At 39.4% G+C, this 17480-nt stretch overlaps 1 protein-coding gene across 3 annotated transcripts in view; it reads right to left on the bottom strand.

Moving 5' to 3' along the window:
* Positions 1 to 17480, bottom strand: part of EFCAB3 (EF-hand calcium binding domain 3) — a 493997-nt gene that overhangs the window by 17276 nt on the left and 459241 nt on the right. For all 3 annotated transcript variants that reach the window (XM_069541641.1, XM_069541642.1, XM_069541643.1), the window contains 5 exons: positions 14588 to 14678; positions 8630 to 8706; positions 5356 to 5499; positions 2928 to 2999; positions 1403 to 1523 (listed from right to left, as the gene is read on the bottom strand). In XM_069541641.1, the coding sequence (XP_069397742.1) occupies positions 1403 to 1523; positions 2928 to 2999; positions 5356 to 5499; positions 8630 to 8706; positions 14588 to 14678 (505 nt within the window). The remainder of the gene's footprint in view (positions 1 to 1402; positions 1524 to 2927; positions 3000 to 5355; positions 5500 to 8629; positions 8707 to 14587; positions 14679 to 17480) is intronic.

The raw sequence follows: 17480 nt of genomic DNA, 5'->3' as shown, positions 1-17480 counted from the left end.
GTACACCCGTGGTGGATTCATGTCAATGTATGGCAAAACCAATACAGTACTGTAAAGTAAAATAAAGTAAAAAAAAAAAAAAAGAAAGTGAAAGTGTTCATCACATAGTCATGTCTGACTCTTGCAACTCCACGAACTATAGCCTGCCAGGCTCTTCTGTCTATGGAATTCAGGCAAGAATACTGGAGTGGGTAGCCATTGCCTTCTCCAGGGGATTTTCCCAACCCAGGCATCAACCTCAGGTCTTCTGCACTGCAGGTAGACTCTTTACCTTCTGAGCCACCAGGGAAGCCCGTATACAGAACACATAATGATAATAGTTAACATTCATTGAGATCTTATGTTTGCTAAGCACTGTACCTGTATTACCAGATGTCCTTACAATTGTCCTATAATTGTGTTATAGGTATTATTATTCTCATTCTACAGATGAGGAAACTGAAGCTGAGAGGTTAAGAATGTGATACATTTGTGTACCAATATCAGGGATTTAACAAATGTATTTGACTTGGAATGAAGTGTAGAACGTTGCATACCCTCTGTTCTACATCTGATCGAGGTGTGGGACAATATAAAGAGATTACCTGTTGAGGAGCAGAGGATATTTTACATTGTTGGTGGTATTCTGTATTTTAAAATCTCTTGAAGTGGGATAGTAGAATGCTTTGAAAGAATAATGCTTTTCAAAGTAGAATGCTTTGAAAAGACTGATAATGGCAACATTTAATTTTTGCAATACCATGATAGAACTATATTGAGGAAATGTATCTTCAATGACATTTGCTGGAATAAACACATTTGGGTGTGAGAATGTTTCCTTATCCTATTCTAAAGTCTAATTTTGGCTCTGCTCCAGTCCAAACACTACTTTGGGAGGTATGAAATTGCTGCCCTTTGTCCCAAAGGACTTTTTCAGAGCTCCTGAGAGATCCAGTGTGAATGGGAGTATCTTATATTCAAACTCAGTTTCCAAGCTCACCCCAAATCATTCCAGAACAGTCTTATTCCCCTGAAGTTTTCTAGCCCAGAGTAGGAGAAGCTGAACTTTTATTTTTTTGGTCATGTTGCTGGGCTTGCAGGATCTCAGTTCCCTTATCAGGGATTGAACCTGGGTCACCACACTGAAAGCCTGGAATCTTAACCACCAGGCCACCAGGGAACTTTCGAAGCTGAACTTAGGCTCTTAGTGGGGTCCTGAGATGGTCTGAATTAGCCTTGCAGTTTCAGAACTAGGCAGTGCTATGAGGTCTCATGTTGCGGCCCATGAGTAGCTAGCTGCCTGTACACCTTCTCCTTGTTTGGGGGCAGATCTGTGGAGATGTTAGGATGTCAGGGAGAGGCAGTTGCCTTGTAAAATCCTCCTAAGTGTTGCTGAGGTTATTTTTGTTCCTTTGCCACCTACCTTACTATTTCCGATATTGCCTTTTTGGGTAAGGCTGAAGTCTCTATAAGCTTTGATAGGATTTCAAACAACAGGATCCCTGGGTTGCCAGCTAGATCTAAACAGGTCCCCTTTTCTGGAACTATGGAGGGAAAAAAAAAGATTCAAAATGCCTTCTGAAAAAAAAAATGATCATAAAAAGTGTTAAAGTGACAGTCATTTTACTGTATACACAATATTAAAACCAAGTCAAAAGCTAAAGAATTATAAACAAACATTCAAAGTCTGTTCTGTTTGGCAGGAAGGTCATTTTGATTACTGAACAGACAAAATAATCATGGGATTTAAAATGAAATACTTTTAGTTCAGTGACTTCTAAGTAAATGTAGCAATACATTTAACATAAACATGAATTATATGTTAAGGACTATTCTGTTCATCTACGAAAAGGAACTGTTGATAAACATAACTCTGGTGTGCAGGCAAACCCTTGTTACTATAGCAATACTTGAAATAGTAACTTCTGTTTATACTAAGACAGTTCATAGCTTATGAAAGGATGTCTTTTTTAAAACTGTATATAGTATTTGGAATTTGGAATGTATTTATCTGGAAAACATGATATGAATAAGGTCAGATTTTCCAAGGCAGCTTGTTAAACTCATAAACAAACCATTAGAGAACTAATAGCAATAAATTGAGTGTATCTCCAAGTTGTTAAACCTTGTGTGAGAACATGTTCTGGAACCTCCAGCAGACTCTCCTGCTCTCACAGTGAGGGCAGAGGTTTATTGGGGTGAGGAAGATTTTTTCAGGAATGGTGAATTATCTATACCCAAATATGCATGAGAGAGACAGCATTTTTCTAAAAATATATGAAATGAAAGTGTTGGTCGCTTAGCCCACGGACTGTAGGCCACCAGGCTCCTTTGCCCATGGAATTCTCCAGGCAAGAATACTGGAGTGGGTTGCCATTTCCTCCTCCAGGGGGTCTTCCCAACTCAGGGATTGAACCCAGGTCTCCTGCATTGCAGGCAGATTCTTTACTGCCTGAGCCACTGGGGAAGCCCCAAACATTTAGAGTGCTATATGTATCCATTTTTCTTTTGTAAGAGTAGTACCTCCCAAAGTAGCACATGCATTTGGTAAAGAATTAAAGTAATATAAAGTGTTGGTTGCTCAGTCGTGTCCATCTCTGCAAGTCCACAGACCATAGCTTTCCAGGCTCCTCTGTCCATGGAATTCTCCAGGCAAGAATACTGGAGTGGTATATAAATATAAAAGGTGACCAAAATTTTCTGCACCACTGCCTGACTATTCTCACTTAAGTCCAAAAAGCAGTGTCTCCTGCAGAAGGACTTGATGGTTTTAAGTTAACATTATAAAACTGTATCAATTTCCTTGGCAAAATTTGTTTTAAGAGAAGCAGTACAAAAGTAAATCACATCCCAGACTATACCTGCCTGATTGGAGGTCTAAAGGAACAATATTTACTATGCAGTGAACTGCAACTACCCCACTGCCATCTATTCAGCAACATACTTACCCACAGCCTTAAGGAAGCGGTTCTTATCTGTTAGCACCTTTAAAAAGTCTGAGAAGTTCACCTTCCCATCCTCTGCAACAGAGATCCAAGGTTCAGAACAAGGCTATAGTCACCTTCCCATTTCACATCCACCTCTATATTTTATTATTAGGCTATCCCTGAATTATACCCCTTTCTTCTAAAATTAAAGGATAACAAGTGCTATTAGAGTGTGTTTCAATGAAAGGATAAAACTTTGGGCAGAGTTAGTGGAAACAAGTGACACTTTAATTAAATGTTGACTGACTCCCATGAAGGGTGCTGCTGATTGACTGGGACACTGGCAGTGAGTGGGGTGTGGTGGGAAAAGGTATTGTGCTGAATACTTATTCCACACAACATACCAGCTCGGGCTACTAATCACTAGTATTCAAAGAAAAGACTACTTACATGCTTTAAAAAATATCAATAAAAGTGCTGTGGCATTAAATTCAATATAGGTGGCTCTAGTGATGGAAGGAAGATTTGTACCATTATGATTCAAACGGAAACAAAGGGCTTGGATAACCTTGGTAATGCAGGCAGATATGGTAGAGGATTCTGGGAAGAAGAAAACTAGACCTAACTATCTTGATATAAGAGAAGTCACTTTAGGCCTAAGCCATTTTGTCATCTAAATCTGGTCACAGTGCTTGTCCTTGTAAAAGAAGAGGAACTAAAAAGTCCCTTGATGAAAGTGAAAGTGGAGAGTGAAAAAGTTGGCTTAAAGCTCAACATTCAGAAAACAAAGATCATGGCATCTGGTCCCATCACTTCATGGGAAATAGATGGGGAAACAGTAGAAACAGTGTCAGACTTTATTTTTGGGGCTCCAAAATCACTGCAGATGGTGACTGCAGCCATGAAATTAAAAGACGCTTACTCCTTGGAAGAAAAGTTATGAGCAACCTAGATAGCATATTGAAAAGCAGAGACATTACTTTGCCAACAAAGGTCTGTCTAGTCAAGGCTATGGTTTTTCCAGTGGTCACGTAGGGATGTGAGAGTTGGACTGTGAAGAAGGCTGAGTGCCGAAGAATTGATGCTTTTGAACTGTGGTGTTGGAGAAGACTCTTGAGAGTCCCTTGGACTGCAAGGAGATCCAATCAGTTCATTCTAAAGGAGATCAGTCCTGGGTATTCTTTGGAAGGAATGATGCTAAAGCTGAAACTCCAGTACTTCGGCCACCTGATGCGAAGAGCTGACTCATTGGAAAAGACTGATGCTGGGAGGGATTGCAGGAGAAGAAGGGGACAACAGAGGATGAGATGGCTGGATGGCATCACTGACTCGATGGATGTGAGTCTGAGTGAACTCCAGGAGTTGGTGATGGACAGGGAGGCCTGGCGTGCTGCAATTCATGGGGTTGCAAAGAGTTGGACATGACTGAGCTACTGAACTGAACTGAGTGAAGTGAGTGAAAGTCACTCAGTCATGTCTGATTCTTTGCGACTCCATGGACCATTCAGTCCATGGAATTCTCCAGGTCAGAATACTGGAGTGGGTAGCCTTTCCATTCTCCAGGGGTTCTTCCCAACCCAGGGATTGAACCCAAGTCTCCTGCATTGCAGGCAATTCTTTACCAGCTGAGTTACATAGTTAATTATTTTAAAGGAATGAAGAATGTAAAAACAAACAGGTATTACCAGGAGATGATATATCAGTTGTAAAGACTCCCAGTTCAGTTTCTAAGGTAAAGATTAGCCCGAAGCACATTCTTGAGCTGTTTTGCAGGATCCAAACCCCCTCAAGTTCTAAACCACCAGACTACCTAGAGCCTCAGGATGGTAGATGCTGACCTTTGCTGACCATCATGACCTCCATCAACTAGAGCCTGGGCTCTGTTTGACCTTTGCCCCAATTCTATGCTGCATTCTCCTTTGCTCAAGCCCCTCCATGAATAGGTATGCAACCTTAGCTTAAAAACCTCTCCAGTATTGCAGTTGGGGAGAAATTGCTTTGGGAAATATCCTCAGTGTTCTCCTTACTTATTGCAAGTAATGAATCCTCCCTTCTTCTGCTGTTAGGCTTGGTTGTGTCTTTTGGCTCAACACCCAGTAAGAGGTGAGTCCAGTTTTTGAGTAACAGTAACAGGTTATTTTTGAAATTGTCAATGTCTTTCTTTATTTCAAGGTAGTCTCCAAAATGTATATTATGACAAGTAATCTGAATTTGATATTAAATACAACAGTCACTTTTGGTTTCCACACAGGCTTTTTCAAAAACTAGCACATTTTGTAGCTTTAATTCAATTTCATAACTTGTACACATACCTCACTGATAACTTTAAAGAGAAACACATATATGTACTTTTGGCAAATAAATGAGGCTTACTTCCCAGGTTTCTATAGATTGAGAAAAATGTATTTATAAAAATCTTCTATAAAAAATGGCAAGTCAAAGTACTCACGATCAATATCAGCACATCTTAATTCATTATAGACATCATGCTTCATTAGATTCATTCCCAACTTAGCTAAAGTGCACATCATTCCATGTAAATCAATACAGCCAGTTTTATCCTTGTTAAAGAAATTGTAGGCATCTTGGAAAGCTGGGGAAATAGAATTAAGTTAGGACAGTTATTTAAGAATAAACAAATATTCTAATGGAATTGGGACAGACAATACTGTTGATTGGAGGTCATGTTCTGAAAACGCATTTAGAGAAATCTGTGTACTTAATAGGCATTTCTTATAAAGAACAGTGTCCTTCCATGAGATTCGAACTAGATTAAACTACTTGGTGGAAAAGCAAAAATGGCTTTTGAAAAATTTTCACACCCTAATTCCTGGAACCTGTGAATGTATTACTTTACATGACAGAAGGGATTTAGCAGATGTAATTAAGGTAGATTATCCTGGATTATTTGAATGGATCCCTTATGAAGCAAGAGAGATGTGGCAGAAGTGAGAGATTCAAAGCAGCTGGATTTGACAGGTTGTTGCTGGTTTGAGGATGGAGAGGGCAGGTGATGTGGAATTCAGGTAGACTTAAGGGACCGAGAGAGACTTCTGGGTATGAGCCAGCAAGGAAGTTGGGACCTGAGGCCTGTGACTGCAAGGAATTGCATTCTGCCAAAAACCCGAACAAGCCGCTAAGTAGATGCTCCTCCAGAGCCTCCAGATAAAAGGCCAGGCTGGCCAACACCTTCATTTTGGCCTTGTAAGACCCCAGCAAAGAGGAACCAGGAGAGCCCATCTGACTTCTGACTTACATGGAACTGTGAGGTCTGAATGTTCTGTAGAGACTCAAAGTTTTTTCAAAGAAAAACTCAAAGCATTAACTGGAGTCAAAATTAGGTATATATTTTCTAAAATTAGTAAAGTGCTAGTTGTTCAGTCCTGTTCAACTCTTTGAGACCCCATGGACTATAGCCCACCAGGCTTCTCTGTCCATGGAATTCTCAGGCAAGAATACTGGAGGGGGTTGCCACTGCCCTCTTGAGGGGATCTTCCCAACCCAGGGATTGAACTCAGGTCTCCTGCCTTGCTGGCGGACTTTATACCATCTGAACCACCAGGAAAGCCCCAAATTAGTAAATGAAGGGGTAAATCCAGAACAAGGTAGTCCCTAAGTGGCACCAGAATAAAAGATTTCATATCACATTCGAGTTTTAGTGCCTCTATGTACAAGAGTGATTAATTCTATAGAAATTACTGCCCTATAGTTATGTGAAAAATTAACAGCTTTCTCCTTTGATATAAGGCAGGCTTCTCAAGGGCTGGAACTGTCTCTGACATGTTTCTTTTTTTTCTCCCAGTATTTCTGGCATGTAGTAGGCATTCATGAAACTTAATCAACAAATACTACATGCCTTCTATGTGCCAGGGGCTAGTCTAAGTGCCTAGGATACCTTAGTGCACTAGATCAAGATTCTGCCCTTATACAAATATAATAAATAGTTAAGTTAGAGAGCGTGTTAGAAGGTGGTAAGTGCTATGGAAAAAAAAGTAACACAGGGTTGGGGGTTTGGGATTTCTAGGGATTGAAGGATAGGTTGCTTGTATTAAAAGGTAAGATTTGAGCAAAGACTTGAAAGGTGAGAGAGTGGGTATCTGGAGGAAGGGAAGAGAGGATTAGGCAGAGGGAAGAGCTAGAGCAAAGATCCTAGGGGAATGGGCCCAGCACGTTCCAGGAACAGCAAGGATGCTAGTGTGGCTGGAGCAGAGTGAGCAAGAGGAAAGGAGTGGGAGAGGTCAGAGAGGTGATGTTATGTGGGGTTACGTTTAAAAATTTATTTTCAGTTTTATTTCAGATTGGTTTTAGATGTAGTTGCAAAGAGAGCACAGAGAATCCCTGTAGCTTCCTGTATCATTAACATCTAACATTACTATGGTACACTTGCCACATCACGAAGCCAACATTGGTATAGTACTAGCAACTAAACTGCACACGTTATTTGGGTTTTACTGGTTCTTCCCTCCACTCTTTTCCTGTTCCAGGGTCCTGTCCATATTACATTGTTACATTTAGTTGTCATGGTTTTTTTGGCCTTTTCTCTCTAACAGTTTATCAGTCTTTCCTTTTTTTTTTTTTTTTTTTTTGCTGACACTTGCAACTTTTGAGGAGTGTTATTCAGGTGCTTTGTGGTAGTCCTTCAATTTGGGTTTTTCTGCTGTTTTTCTCACGGTTAGCCTGAGATTATGGGTTTGGGGAAGGGAAACCACAGAAGTGAAGTGCTGTTCTCATCATTATGTTAAGGCTATCAACACGACTTATCACTGATGAGGTAATGTTTGTCAGATTTTTCCAGTGTATATTTCTTTCCTTTCTTTTTTATATTCTACTCTTTGGAAGCAAGTCACTAAGGGTAGTCCAGGTTAAAGGGACAGAGGGCCCAGGGGAATGGGGAATTAAGTTCCGCCTCCTGGAAGAGGTAGTATCTATTAATATATCATTTGGATTTCTTTTGTAACAGAGATTGGTATCTTCTTCATTTAAAAAACTCAATCATTTATTTTGTCATTAGGGACATCAATCTTTTTTTTTATGCTTTGAGTTATAATCCAATATTATTCATTTTTATTGTTCAGATTGTTCCAGCTCTGGCTGTTGTGAGCTCTTTAAGGTTGGTTTCTGTATCCCTTTGACATGCTCCTGTTCTTTTGTATTTTGAGCATCTCCTAACTTTCTGGCACTGCAAGATATTCCATGCTCATCTTGTATATTCTCCGTCCAAGCCCTCCAATCAGCCATTTGTCCAAGGAACTTTGGTTCTTTGACAGGAGACTGACACTGGAAACCAAGATCTGGGTGCTAGGTATGCTTGTGGCTATGGGGTTGTCAGTGCTTCTGTCTTCTCAGCAAACAGAGCTAGCAGGTATATGCACATACCCTAACCCATGTACATACACATATCTCTACTTATTTCTTGATCTAGCCATCTGCATCCATATTAACCTAAACATGAATTTATACTGACATCTCATTCTACTCCAGTTCCACTGTTTCACTTTAGCCTTCTCCCCTTGTTTATCTGAAACCTCTCCAACAGAGAGAAACCTGGATCCCACCATCTACCATTCAGTCACTTACATATTCAACCTATGTATACATTTACAATAGTTGTAGAATTGTTCATCTATACCCCTATGAAACAACTTGTTTCATAGTTGTTTATACTAGTTAGATGTTTATACTAATCAGTTGTTTCATACTAATTAGAGCATGGTTCTCATTACCTCGCATTTGTGAAGGGCTCAGCTTCCTTTCTTTGTGCTGTAATTGACATGACAGAAGTCCTGGTAAATCTTTATCCCTGAGGAAAGAGATGTGTATTGAAACCAGCAAATATTAGTTCCATTCATCAGTTTTTGCTGACTGGAGTGGCTGTAAGAATCAAAATATATCGAGTCACACTACCTAAGGGACCTGTTACTGTCAATTGCCAATAGCTACAGGATGGGCAGTGACATTGGTCATGGAGGTCCTCTTCTGCCCTAGACTTGCCCAGCACCCTAACCCCTTAAAATTTTTGATTTCTTCCATTTTACAAGAGGAAACTGAGGCTCAGAGGGATTAAATAACTTGTCCTGAGTCAGAAAGATACTCCAGTGCTGAAGAATATAAGCCTTACACGATTACTATTGTTAGAAATATAAGTTGTTTCAAATTTTTAATGTTTAAATAATCTTATTATGATGAACATACTTATAGCAAAGCTTTTGCTTTCCTGTTTATTTTACAACTTTGCCAAACTGTATTTTTACCAGCATATGGGGAGACAGCTGTAGACTGATTTCTGCTGCTCTCCCACCTCCCCTTGCTGCTCAGTGCCTCATGTCAGCTGTATCTATCTATTAACATCTCTCATCAAGAGAGAACAGTTCTGGAAAGTTTGGAACCCTGGATGACCTTTTGTTTCCTCAAAAAATAAAATCTGAAAATAAGGAGAAGATTAATACTTTGGGGATTATTTTATATATATCTGCAGTGATATATTATTATTTTAGGAACATAAAAATATTATGCAAAACTGGATTTTTAATAATGTGGTAATTTAGTAATAAATTTATAATAAACACAATTTTATGGATATATTTTATTTAAAATACATCTGGTTTAAAATTTTTTTTTCTATTTTTTAAAAATATATTTTTAATTGGCGGATAATTGCTTTACAACATTATGTTAGTTTCTGCTGAACAACTATGTGAATCTACCATGAAAGTGAAAGTGAAGTCGCTCAGTCATTTTCGACTCTTTGCGACCCCATGGACTGTAGCCTATCAGGCTCCTCCATCCATGAAATTTTCCAGGCAAGAGTGCTGGAGTGGATTGCCATTTCCTTCTCCAGGGGATCTTCCCGACCCAGGAATCAAACCCGGGTCTCCCACATTGTAAGCAGATGCTTTACCGTCTGAGCCACCAGGGAAGCTACCATAAGCATACATATATCCCCTCCCAACATTTAGTTTTGATACTAGTAGAATTAAAGGTTTTAAGAAATATGTAATCTCTTAGTTTTTGTGCTTTTACAATAATAAATTTAAAAAGTAAAACTAGAAGAAATATAAACATAGAAGTTAGATTAAAAAATTATGGTTAATGAATTTAGTTTCCTCTACAGTATCTAGTTAATTCACCAGCTCATTTTTAAAGAGGGACCTGGAAAAAAAGGTGATAAGGTCTCAAAATGCACCAATCTTAACATTTTTGACATGGAATTTTATCTAGTCTTATTTTCTCAGCTTTTACTAACATTGATTTCTTCTGGTGTTTGATTTTTATTACTGACTTAATACCTTTACTCAGGTTATTTTATATTCACTGTTTATAATTCTAAATATAAACAGATTACTTTTGCATGGCATAAATGATGCAGGAGATGGAGAAATATGAAGTTCTCAAGAAGCAAGAGGAAAGTAGAAGGCCAGGCAGTGCAGTCTTATTGTGCTCCATCACTCAGTTGTGTCTGACTCTTTGTGACCCCATGGACTGGGGGCCACCAGGCTTCTCTGTCCCTGAAATTTTTCAGGCAAGAACACTGGAGTGGGTTGTCAGGCCCTCCTCAAGAGAATCATCTCATGTCTTTATTCAGTTCAGTTCAGTTCAGTTGCTCAGTCTGTCTGACTTTTTGCAATCGCATGAACCGCAGCACGCCAGGCCTCCCTGTCGCTCACCAACTCCTGGAGTTTACCCAAACTTGTGTCCATTGAGTCTGTGATGCCATCTAACCACCTCATCATCTGTCATCCCCTTCTCCTCATGCCTTCAATCTTTCCCAACATCAGGATCTTTTCAAATGAGTCAGCTCTTCTCATCAAGTGGCCAAAATATTTAGTTTCAGCTTCATAATCAGTTCTTCCAATGAACACCCAGGACTGATTTCCATTAGGATGGACTAGTTGGATCTCTTTGCAGTCCAAGGGACTCTCAAGAGTCTTCTCCAACACCACAGTTCAGTGTATAAATTCTCTGGCAATCAGATTTCTTTATAGTCCAGCTCTCACATCCATACATGACTACTGGAAAAACCATGGCCTTGGCGAGATGGACCTTTGTTGACAAAGTAATGTCTCTGCTTTTGAATATGCTATCTAGGTTGGTCATAACTTTCCTTCCAAGGAGCAAGCATCTTTTAATTTCATGGCTTCAGTCACCATCTGTAGTGATTTTGGAGCCCTCCAAAATAAAGTCAGACACTGTTTCCACTGTTTCCCCATCTATTTCCCATGAAGTGATGGGGCCGGATGCCATGATCTTCATTTTCTGAATGTTGAGCTTTAAGCCAACTTTTTCACTCTCCTCCTTCACTTTCAGCAAGAGGCTCTTTAGTTCTTCACTTTCTGCCGTAAGGGTAGTGTCATCTGCATATCTGAGGTTATTGATATTTTTCCTGGGAATCTTGATTCCAGCTTGTGCTTTATCTCACCCAGCGTTTCTCATGATGTACTCTGCATATAAGTTAAATAAGCAGGGTGACAATATATAGCCTTGATGTACTCCTTTTCCTATTTGGAACCAGTCTGTTGTTCCATGTCCAGTTCTAACTGTTGCTTCCTGACCTGCATACAGATTTTTCAAGAGGCAGGTCAGTGGTCTGGTATTCCCATCTCTTTCAGAGTTTTCCACAGTTTATTGTGATCCACACAGTCAGCGGCTTTGGCATAGTCAGTAAAGCAGAAATAGATGTTTTTTCTGGAACTCTCTTGCTTTTTCAATGATCCAGAAGATATTGGTGATTTGATCTCTGGTTCCTCTGCCTTTTCTAAAACCAGCTTGAACATCTGGAAGTTCACGGTTCACATATTGCTGAAGCCTGGCTTGGAGAATTTTGAGCATTACTTTACTAGCGTGTGAGGTGAGTGCAATTGTGCAGTAGTTTGAGCATTCTTTGGCATTGCCTTTCTTTGGGGTTGGAATGAAAACTGACCTTTTCCAGTCCTGTGCCACTGCTGAGTTTTCCAAATTTGCTGGCGTATTGAGTGCAGCACTTTCACAGCATCATCTTTCAGTATTTGAAATAGCTCAACTGGAATTCCATTACCTCCTTAGCTTTGTTTGTAGTGATACTTCTTAAGGCCCACTTGACTTCATATTCCAGGATTTCTGGCTCTAGGTGAGTGATCACACTATTGTGATTATCTGGGTCATGAAGATCTTTTTTGTACAGTTCTTCTGTGTATTCTTGCTACCTCTTCTTAATATCTTCTGCCTCTGTTAGACCCATACCATTTCTGTCCTTTATTGAGCCCATCTCTGCATAAAATGTTCCCTTGGTAAATCTAATTTTCTTGAAGAGATCTCTAGTCTTTCCCATTCTATTGTTTTCCTCTGTTTCTTTGCATTGATTGGTGAGGAAGGCTTTCTTATCTCTCTGTGCTATTCTTTGAAACTCTGCATTCAAATGGGTATATCTTTCCTTTTCTCCTTTGCTTTTTGCTTCTCTTCTTTTCACAGCTATTTGTAAGGCCTCCTCAGACAGCCATTTTGCTTTTTTGCATTTCTTTTCCTTGGGGATGGTCTTGACTCCTGTCTCCTTTACAATGTCACGAACCTCCGTCCATAGTTCATCAGGCACTCTATCTATCAGATCTAGTCCCTCAAATCTATTTCTCACTTCCACTGTATAGTCATAGGGATTTGATTTATGTCACACCTGAATGGTCTAGTGGTTTTCTCCACTTTCTTCAATTTCCGTCTGAATTTGGCAATAAGGAGCTCATGATCTGAGCCACAGTCAGTTCCTGGTCTTGTTTCTACTGACTGTATAGAGCTTCTCCATCTTTGGCTGCAAAGAATATAATCAATCTGATTTTGGTGTTGATCATCTGGTGATGTCTATGTGTAGAGTCTTTTCTTGTGCTGTTGAAAGACGGTGTTTGCTATGACCAGTGTGTTCTCTTGGCAAAACTCTATTAGCCTTTGGCCTGCTTCATTCTGTATTCCAAGGCCAAATGATGTATAGATCATTATATCTACTACTGTGGGCAGGAATCCCTTAGAAGAAATGGAGTAGCCATCATAGTCAACAAAAGAGTCTGAAATGCAGTACTTGGAGGCAATCTCAAAAACGACAGAATGATCTCTGTTCCTTTCCAAGGTAAGCCATTCAATATCAGGGTAATCCAAGTCTATGCCCCAACCAGTAATGCTGAAGAAGCTGAAGTTGAATGGTTCTATGAAGTCTTTATTAGTTACATTTTAGAAAACATACTCTTGGCAGAATTCCAAACCTTATCTTGAATCAAACGTGAGAAATGTGTTGTTGTTTTTTTTAATTTAAAAAATTATTTTATTTTACAGTGTTTCAAAGGTTCAAAAAACTTTAGATTTGGAATGAACCCAGTATAGCTTCTCATTTCATGTAGGAATTCCCTCTACATGTGATATTATCTAATCTTTGCTTGACTACTTTCAGTGACAAGGAAGTCACCACTTCAAAAGGCAGTTTGCAATGAAGGGTTAAGGAACAATGAGATCAAGGGATCTGGCTGCTCTAAGGTCTTGGGGGTTTCCCTGGTGCTTCAGCTGGTAAAGAACCTGGCTGCCAATGCAGGAGACTCGGTTTCAATCCCTGAGTTGGGAAGATAACCTGGAGAAGGAAATAGCAACCTACTCCAGTATTATTGCCTGGAAAATTCCATGGACAGCCAGACAACAGTTCATGGGGTCACAAAGAGTTGTTCACAAATGGGTGTGTGTGTGTGTGTGCACGTGTGTGCACACACACACACACAGGTTGTCTTACCCATGTCCCAATAAAGAAAGTTAGTAATACATTCCTGTAGCAAAGGTTAAGGACATTAGGAGAAATACTCTCAAAATGACAAGGAAAATGGATAATTGTGAGAAAGGAGAGAGGCTTCTTGACTTATGATCTGATAAAATTTGCACCAGGCTTTTACTTTCAGTCATTAGTGGTTTCTGTTTATTGGAATTTGTAGTTATCAGACTGAGAAAAAGGTATCGTTAATGTCACAGGCAAACCTCCCTTCCCAATTTTATTTTTTAAATTTCACTTTATTTTTATATTTTGAGCCACTTGGCATTTGGGATCTTAGTTCTCTGATCAGAGATCGAACCCCTTTGGAGTCTTAACCAGTGGATCATCAGGGAAGTCCCCATCCCAACTTTAGCCCAAGGTTAGTCAGAGTTAATTTACCAGACTTCATTTTACTGGCCATTTTTGAGCTACATACTCTTTTTCTGTATTCAGACGCTTAGGAGTTTATTATCCTCTAAATTCGTTCTCCTTTAAACTGATACTTAATATGTCTTAATGTGTAGCTGACAACCTCTAGCCCTCTGGAGTATTCTGTCCTGGCACACAAAAATAGCCTCTTGTTTGGGAGAACTCTTTGTTTCTCTTCTTTTTTGCTGAACCACCCAGCTGTGGGATCTCCCTGATCAGAGATCGAACTGGGGCCCTCAGCAGTGAGAGCACCAAGTCCTAACCACTGGACCACTAAGGAATTCTCCCTCTTTGTTTCTCTAGTCAAAGGACACATATATATTTTTTTCATAAAAAATATATTTCTTCAATTCAGATGTCTTGTTTTATAATTAACTATCACAGAATGGATCCCTGGGGAGGTTTCTCACTTGTTTCATTATAGCCTTTATGTATTTAATATATTCATCATAATAATTCTTTATCTTAATATATAGATCACCTTAATAAATTCATAACTTACCTCCTACTGTGGAAGTTGGGTACTTTTGTTAAAGGATTCAGTTTAAATTTTGCTTTAATTTCAGAAACTGCCATGTGGCCAGTAACTCTGTCTGGAATTCAGAAGATACCATTAAGGATCAAATCACAGATTAATTTCTTCAGATACTTTTACAACTTTCCCAGCCCAGGACCTGGAGTTTGAAGTCCTGGGCCTCAAAGAATGATAATATGTGCAAATGCAAGTTAGAGATATGTGCATGTTGGGAGTTGGAAGGCCATGTGGACGGGCCCCTTTAGTATCCCAAAATCTCTAAGCAAAATTTCTTGCCATTGCTCCTCCTTTATAGTGAAGCGAAAGTCATTCAGTTGTGTCCGACTCTGTGACCCCATGGACTATACAGTCCATGGAATTCTCCAGGCCAGAATACTAGAGTGGGTAGCCATTCCCTTCTCCAAGGGATCTTCCCAACCTAGGGACTGAACCCAGGTCTTCCACATTGCAGGCAGATTCTTCACCAGCTGAGCCACAAGGGAAGCCCAAGAATACTGGAGTGGGTAGCCTATCCCTTCTCCAGTGGATCTTCCTGACCCAGGAATCACACTGGGGTCTCCTGCATTGCAGGTGGATTCTTTACCATCTGTGCTGTTAGGGAAGCCCCCTGAATATATTAGCATTATTCTGATCCTAAATAAAAATAAGTGGTAAAGCATCCTGGAAATATTTAGAAAAAATTATTTAAAGACAACGTTTATTTTTCATCTCAAGACATTATAGCATTTGCAATTTGTTAATTGTTTGTGTCTTGGATTAGCTACCTGGTAGTAAGTAGCTTTTCCCAGAGGTTCCTTCTGGTCCAACCCTGCCCAATCAGTTCTTATGAACCCATTGGTCTTTATTAAAAGTAAGAATAGGTGAGGAATATAATACTGTTTTGCTACCCTAGACCCCAGTGAATAGACTCTCAACCACTATGGTTTTTCTAGTCCCTCCTTTCTACTTCTGCATAGCTTAAACATCAGGACCTGTGGACCAGAAACTGGGTTGGTAGGGTTTCCCCCTTTTATTGTTGATCTTTTTCTCTTTTTAATATAGAGTTCTGACTTAGGAATAGTAGACTATCACATACTATTAAACCATGAAGAAAAAGTCTCTAATGTTTGGTTAGAGTTAATTTTCTGAAGTTTTTATCTCATTCTCTGGAAAACTGTTGTTTCTAAATAACTCAACTACATGTGCTCAAAATCTAGAAACCTACCACAGAGCTGGGAACTCTGGAGAGGCTTGACAATTTAGGCAGTTGAAAGGTTCTGTGAAATCATCCTCATGGCTCAAAATAACCATTACTTTAAAAAACTACCTTCAATCTCTCACTGAGATGATAGACTTAAAAAAAAAGGACTGTTCATAGATTCCTATAAAATCTGGATATTTACCTACTTCTAAGTGGTGCTACTTATAACTTCTGGGCTTCAATCAGATCAAGAATCCAATAAAGGGTTTGTTCCATCACACAACTGTGACCTCATTCACTTCTCAGGCTCAGGCCCAGGTGAGAATGACCCAAAAGCTCCTTCCAGCTTTAGAGTAACTGTGATTTCAATTCAATGTGGTTCATTCAGCACTGATAGGGTATGTGTGGGTATGTAACAGAGTCAGAATATTTTGACACTGGTGGGATTTCAGTGAAGGGGGAGTTGTTGTTGTTGTTTTTAATTCTGTATTAACATATTTTCACACTAAATACTGGTGAATTGAAAGTTGTTCAAGTAAAAAATTTTAACGAATTGCTTTGGTTGAATTCTGATTAAGAACCATTTCATTAATTGTTTATATCCAGAAAGAAGGACAAAATCAAACTCTCATAGATTTGTAGCCTATGGTATTATTGAAAAGAGTGATTTTAAAAGAGCAATTAAAGAAAGTATTATAATTGTTTTAACTTTAGTATTCAAGATCCAACAGGTCTTGGCATTTAAATCATCTAAGCAGAGAAGTTGGAAGTGTCCCTAGTTTTCACAATGGCTAAGCACAGATACCTCTGGGAAAGGCTTAGCTTGAGCCCCGCAAGTTGTTTCAGGCTTCACTTGGCTGTAATTTTAGAGATTTTCTTTTCCTGTTCTGGGGGATTAATTTATTATGTGCATAATTTGACTTTTCCCTAGTCTTTCCAAACTTGGTACATTGCCTTTCATTCTGGCTAGGCATACAGAAGGAAAGAAAGACAAGGTTCAATTTATAAATTAAAAAAATATTTAATTAGGGCCTACTATGTTAGGGGCTACCAAGATTTAAAATGAAGATAATGACCACCATTGTACTTTCTGTTTCTATGAATTTGACTTACTCTAGAGATCTCATAAGTGGAATCATACAGTATTTGTGACTGGCTTATTTCACTTAGCATAATATCTTCAAGGTACATCTATGTTGTACAATGTATCAGAACTTCCTTCCTTTTAAGGATGAATAATATTTCATTATGGGGCTTCCCAGGCAGTGCTAGTGGAAAAGAACCCACCTCCAGTGCAGGAAGCGTAAGAGACTCAGATTTGATCCTTTGGTTGGGAAGATCCCCTGGAGGAGGACATGGCAACCCACTCCAGTATTTCTGCCTGGAGAATCCCATGGACAGAGGAGCCTGGCAGGCTACAGTGCATAGGGTTGCAAAGAGTTGGACATGACTGAAGAGACTTAGCATGCACGCACATGTACAATATTCCATTATATATATCACACTTTTATTTATTTATCTGTTGATGGACATTCGGGTTGCTTCCATCTTTCAGCTGTCATAAATAATGCTGCTGTGATACACTGGTGTTCACGTCTCTCTTCAGGACCCTGCTTTCATCACTATAACACTCTTACCACCTCACCCTCTACTTCCTGCTCTGGATTACTGCAAAGACCT

This window comes from Ovis canadensis, chromosome 11, assembly GCF_042477335.2.
Source record: "Ovis canadensis isolate MfBH-ARS-UI-01 breed Bighorn chromosome 11, ARS-UI_OviCan_v2, whole genome shotgun sequence".
NCBI classification, from domain to species: Eukaryota; Metazoa; Chordata; class Mammalia; order Artiodactyla; family Bovidae; genus Ovis; species Ovis canadensis.
This window is presented reverse-complemented; position numbering and strand designations above follow the sequence as displayed.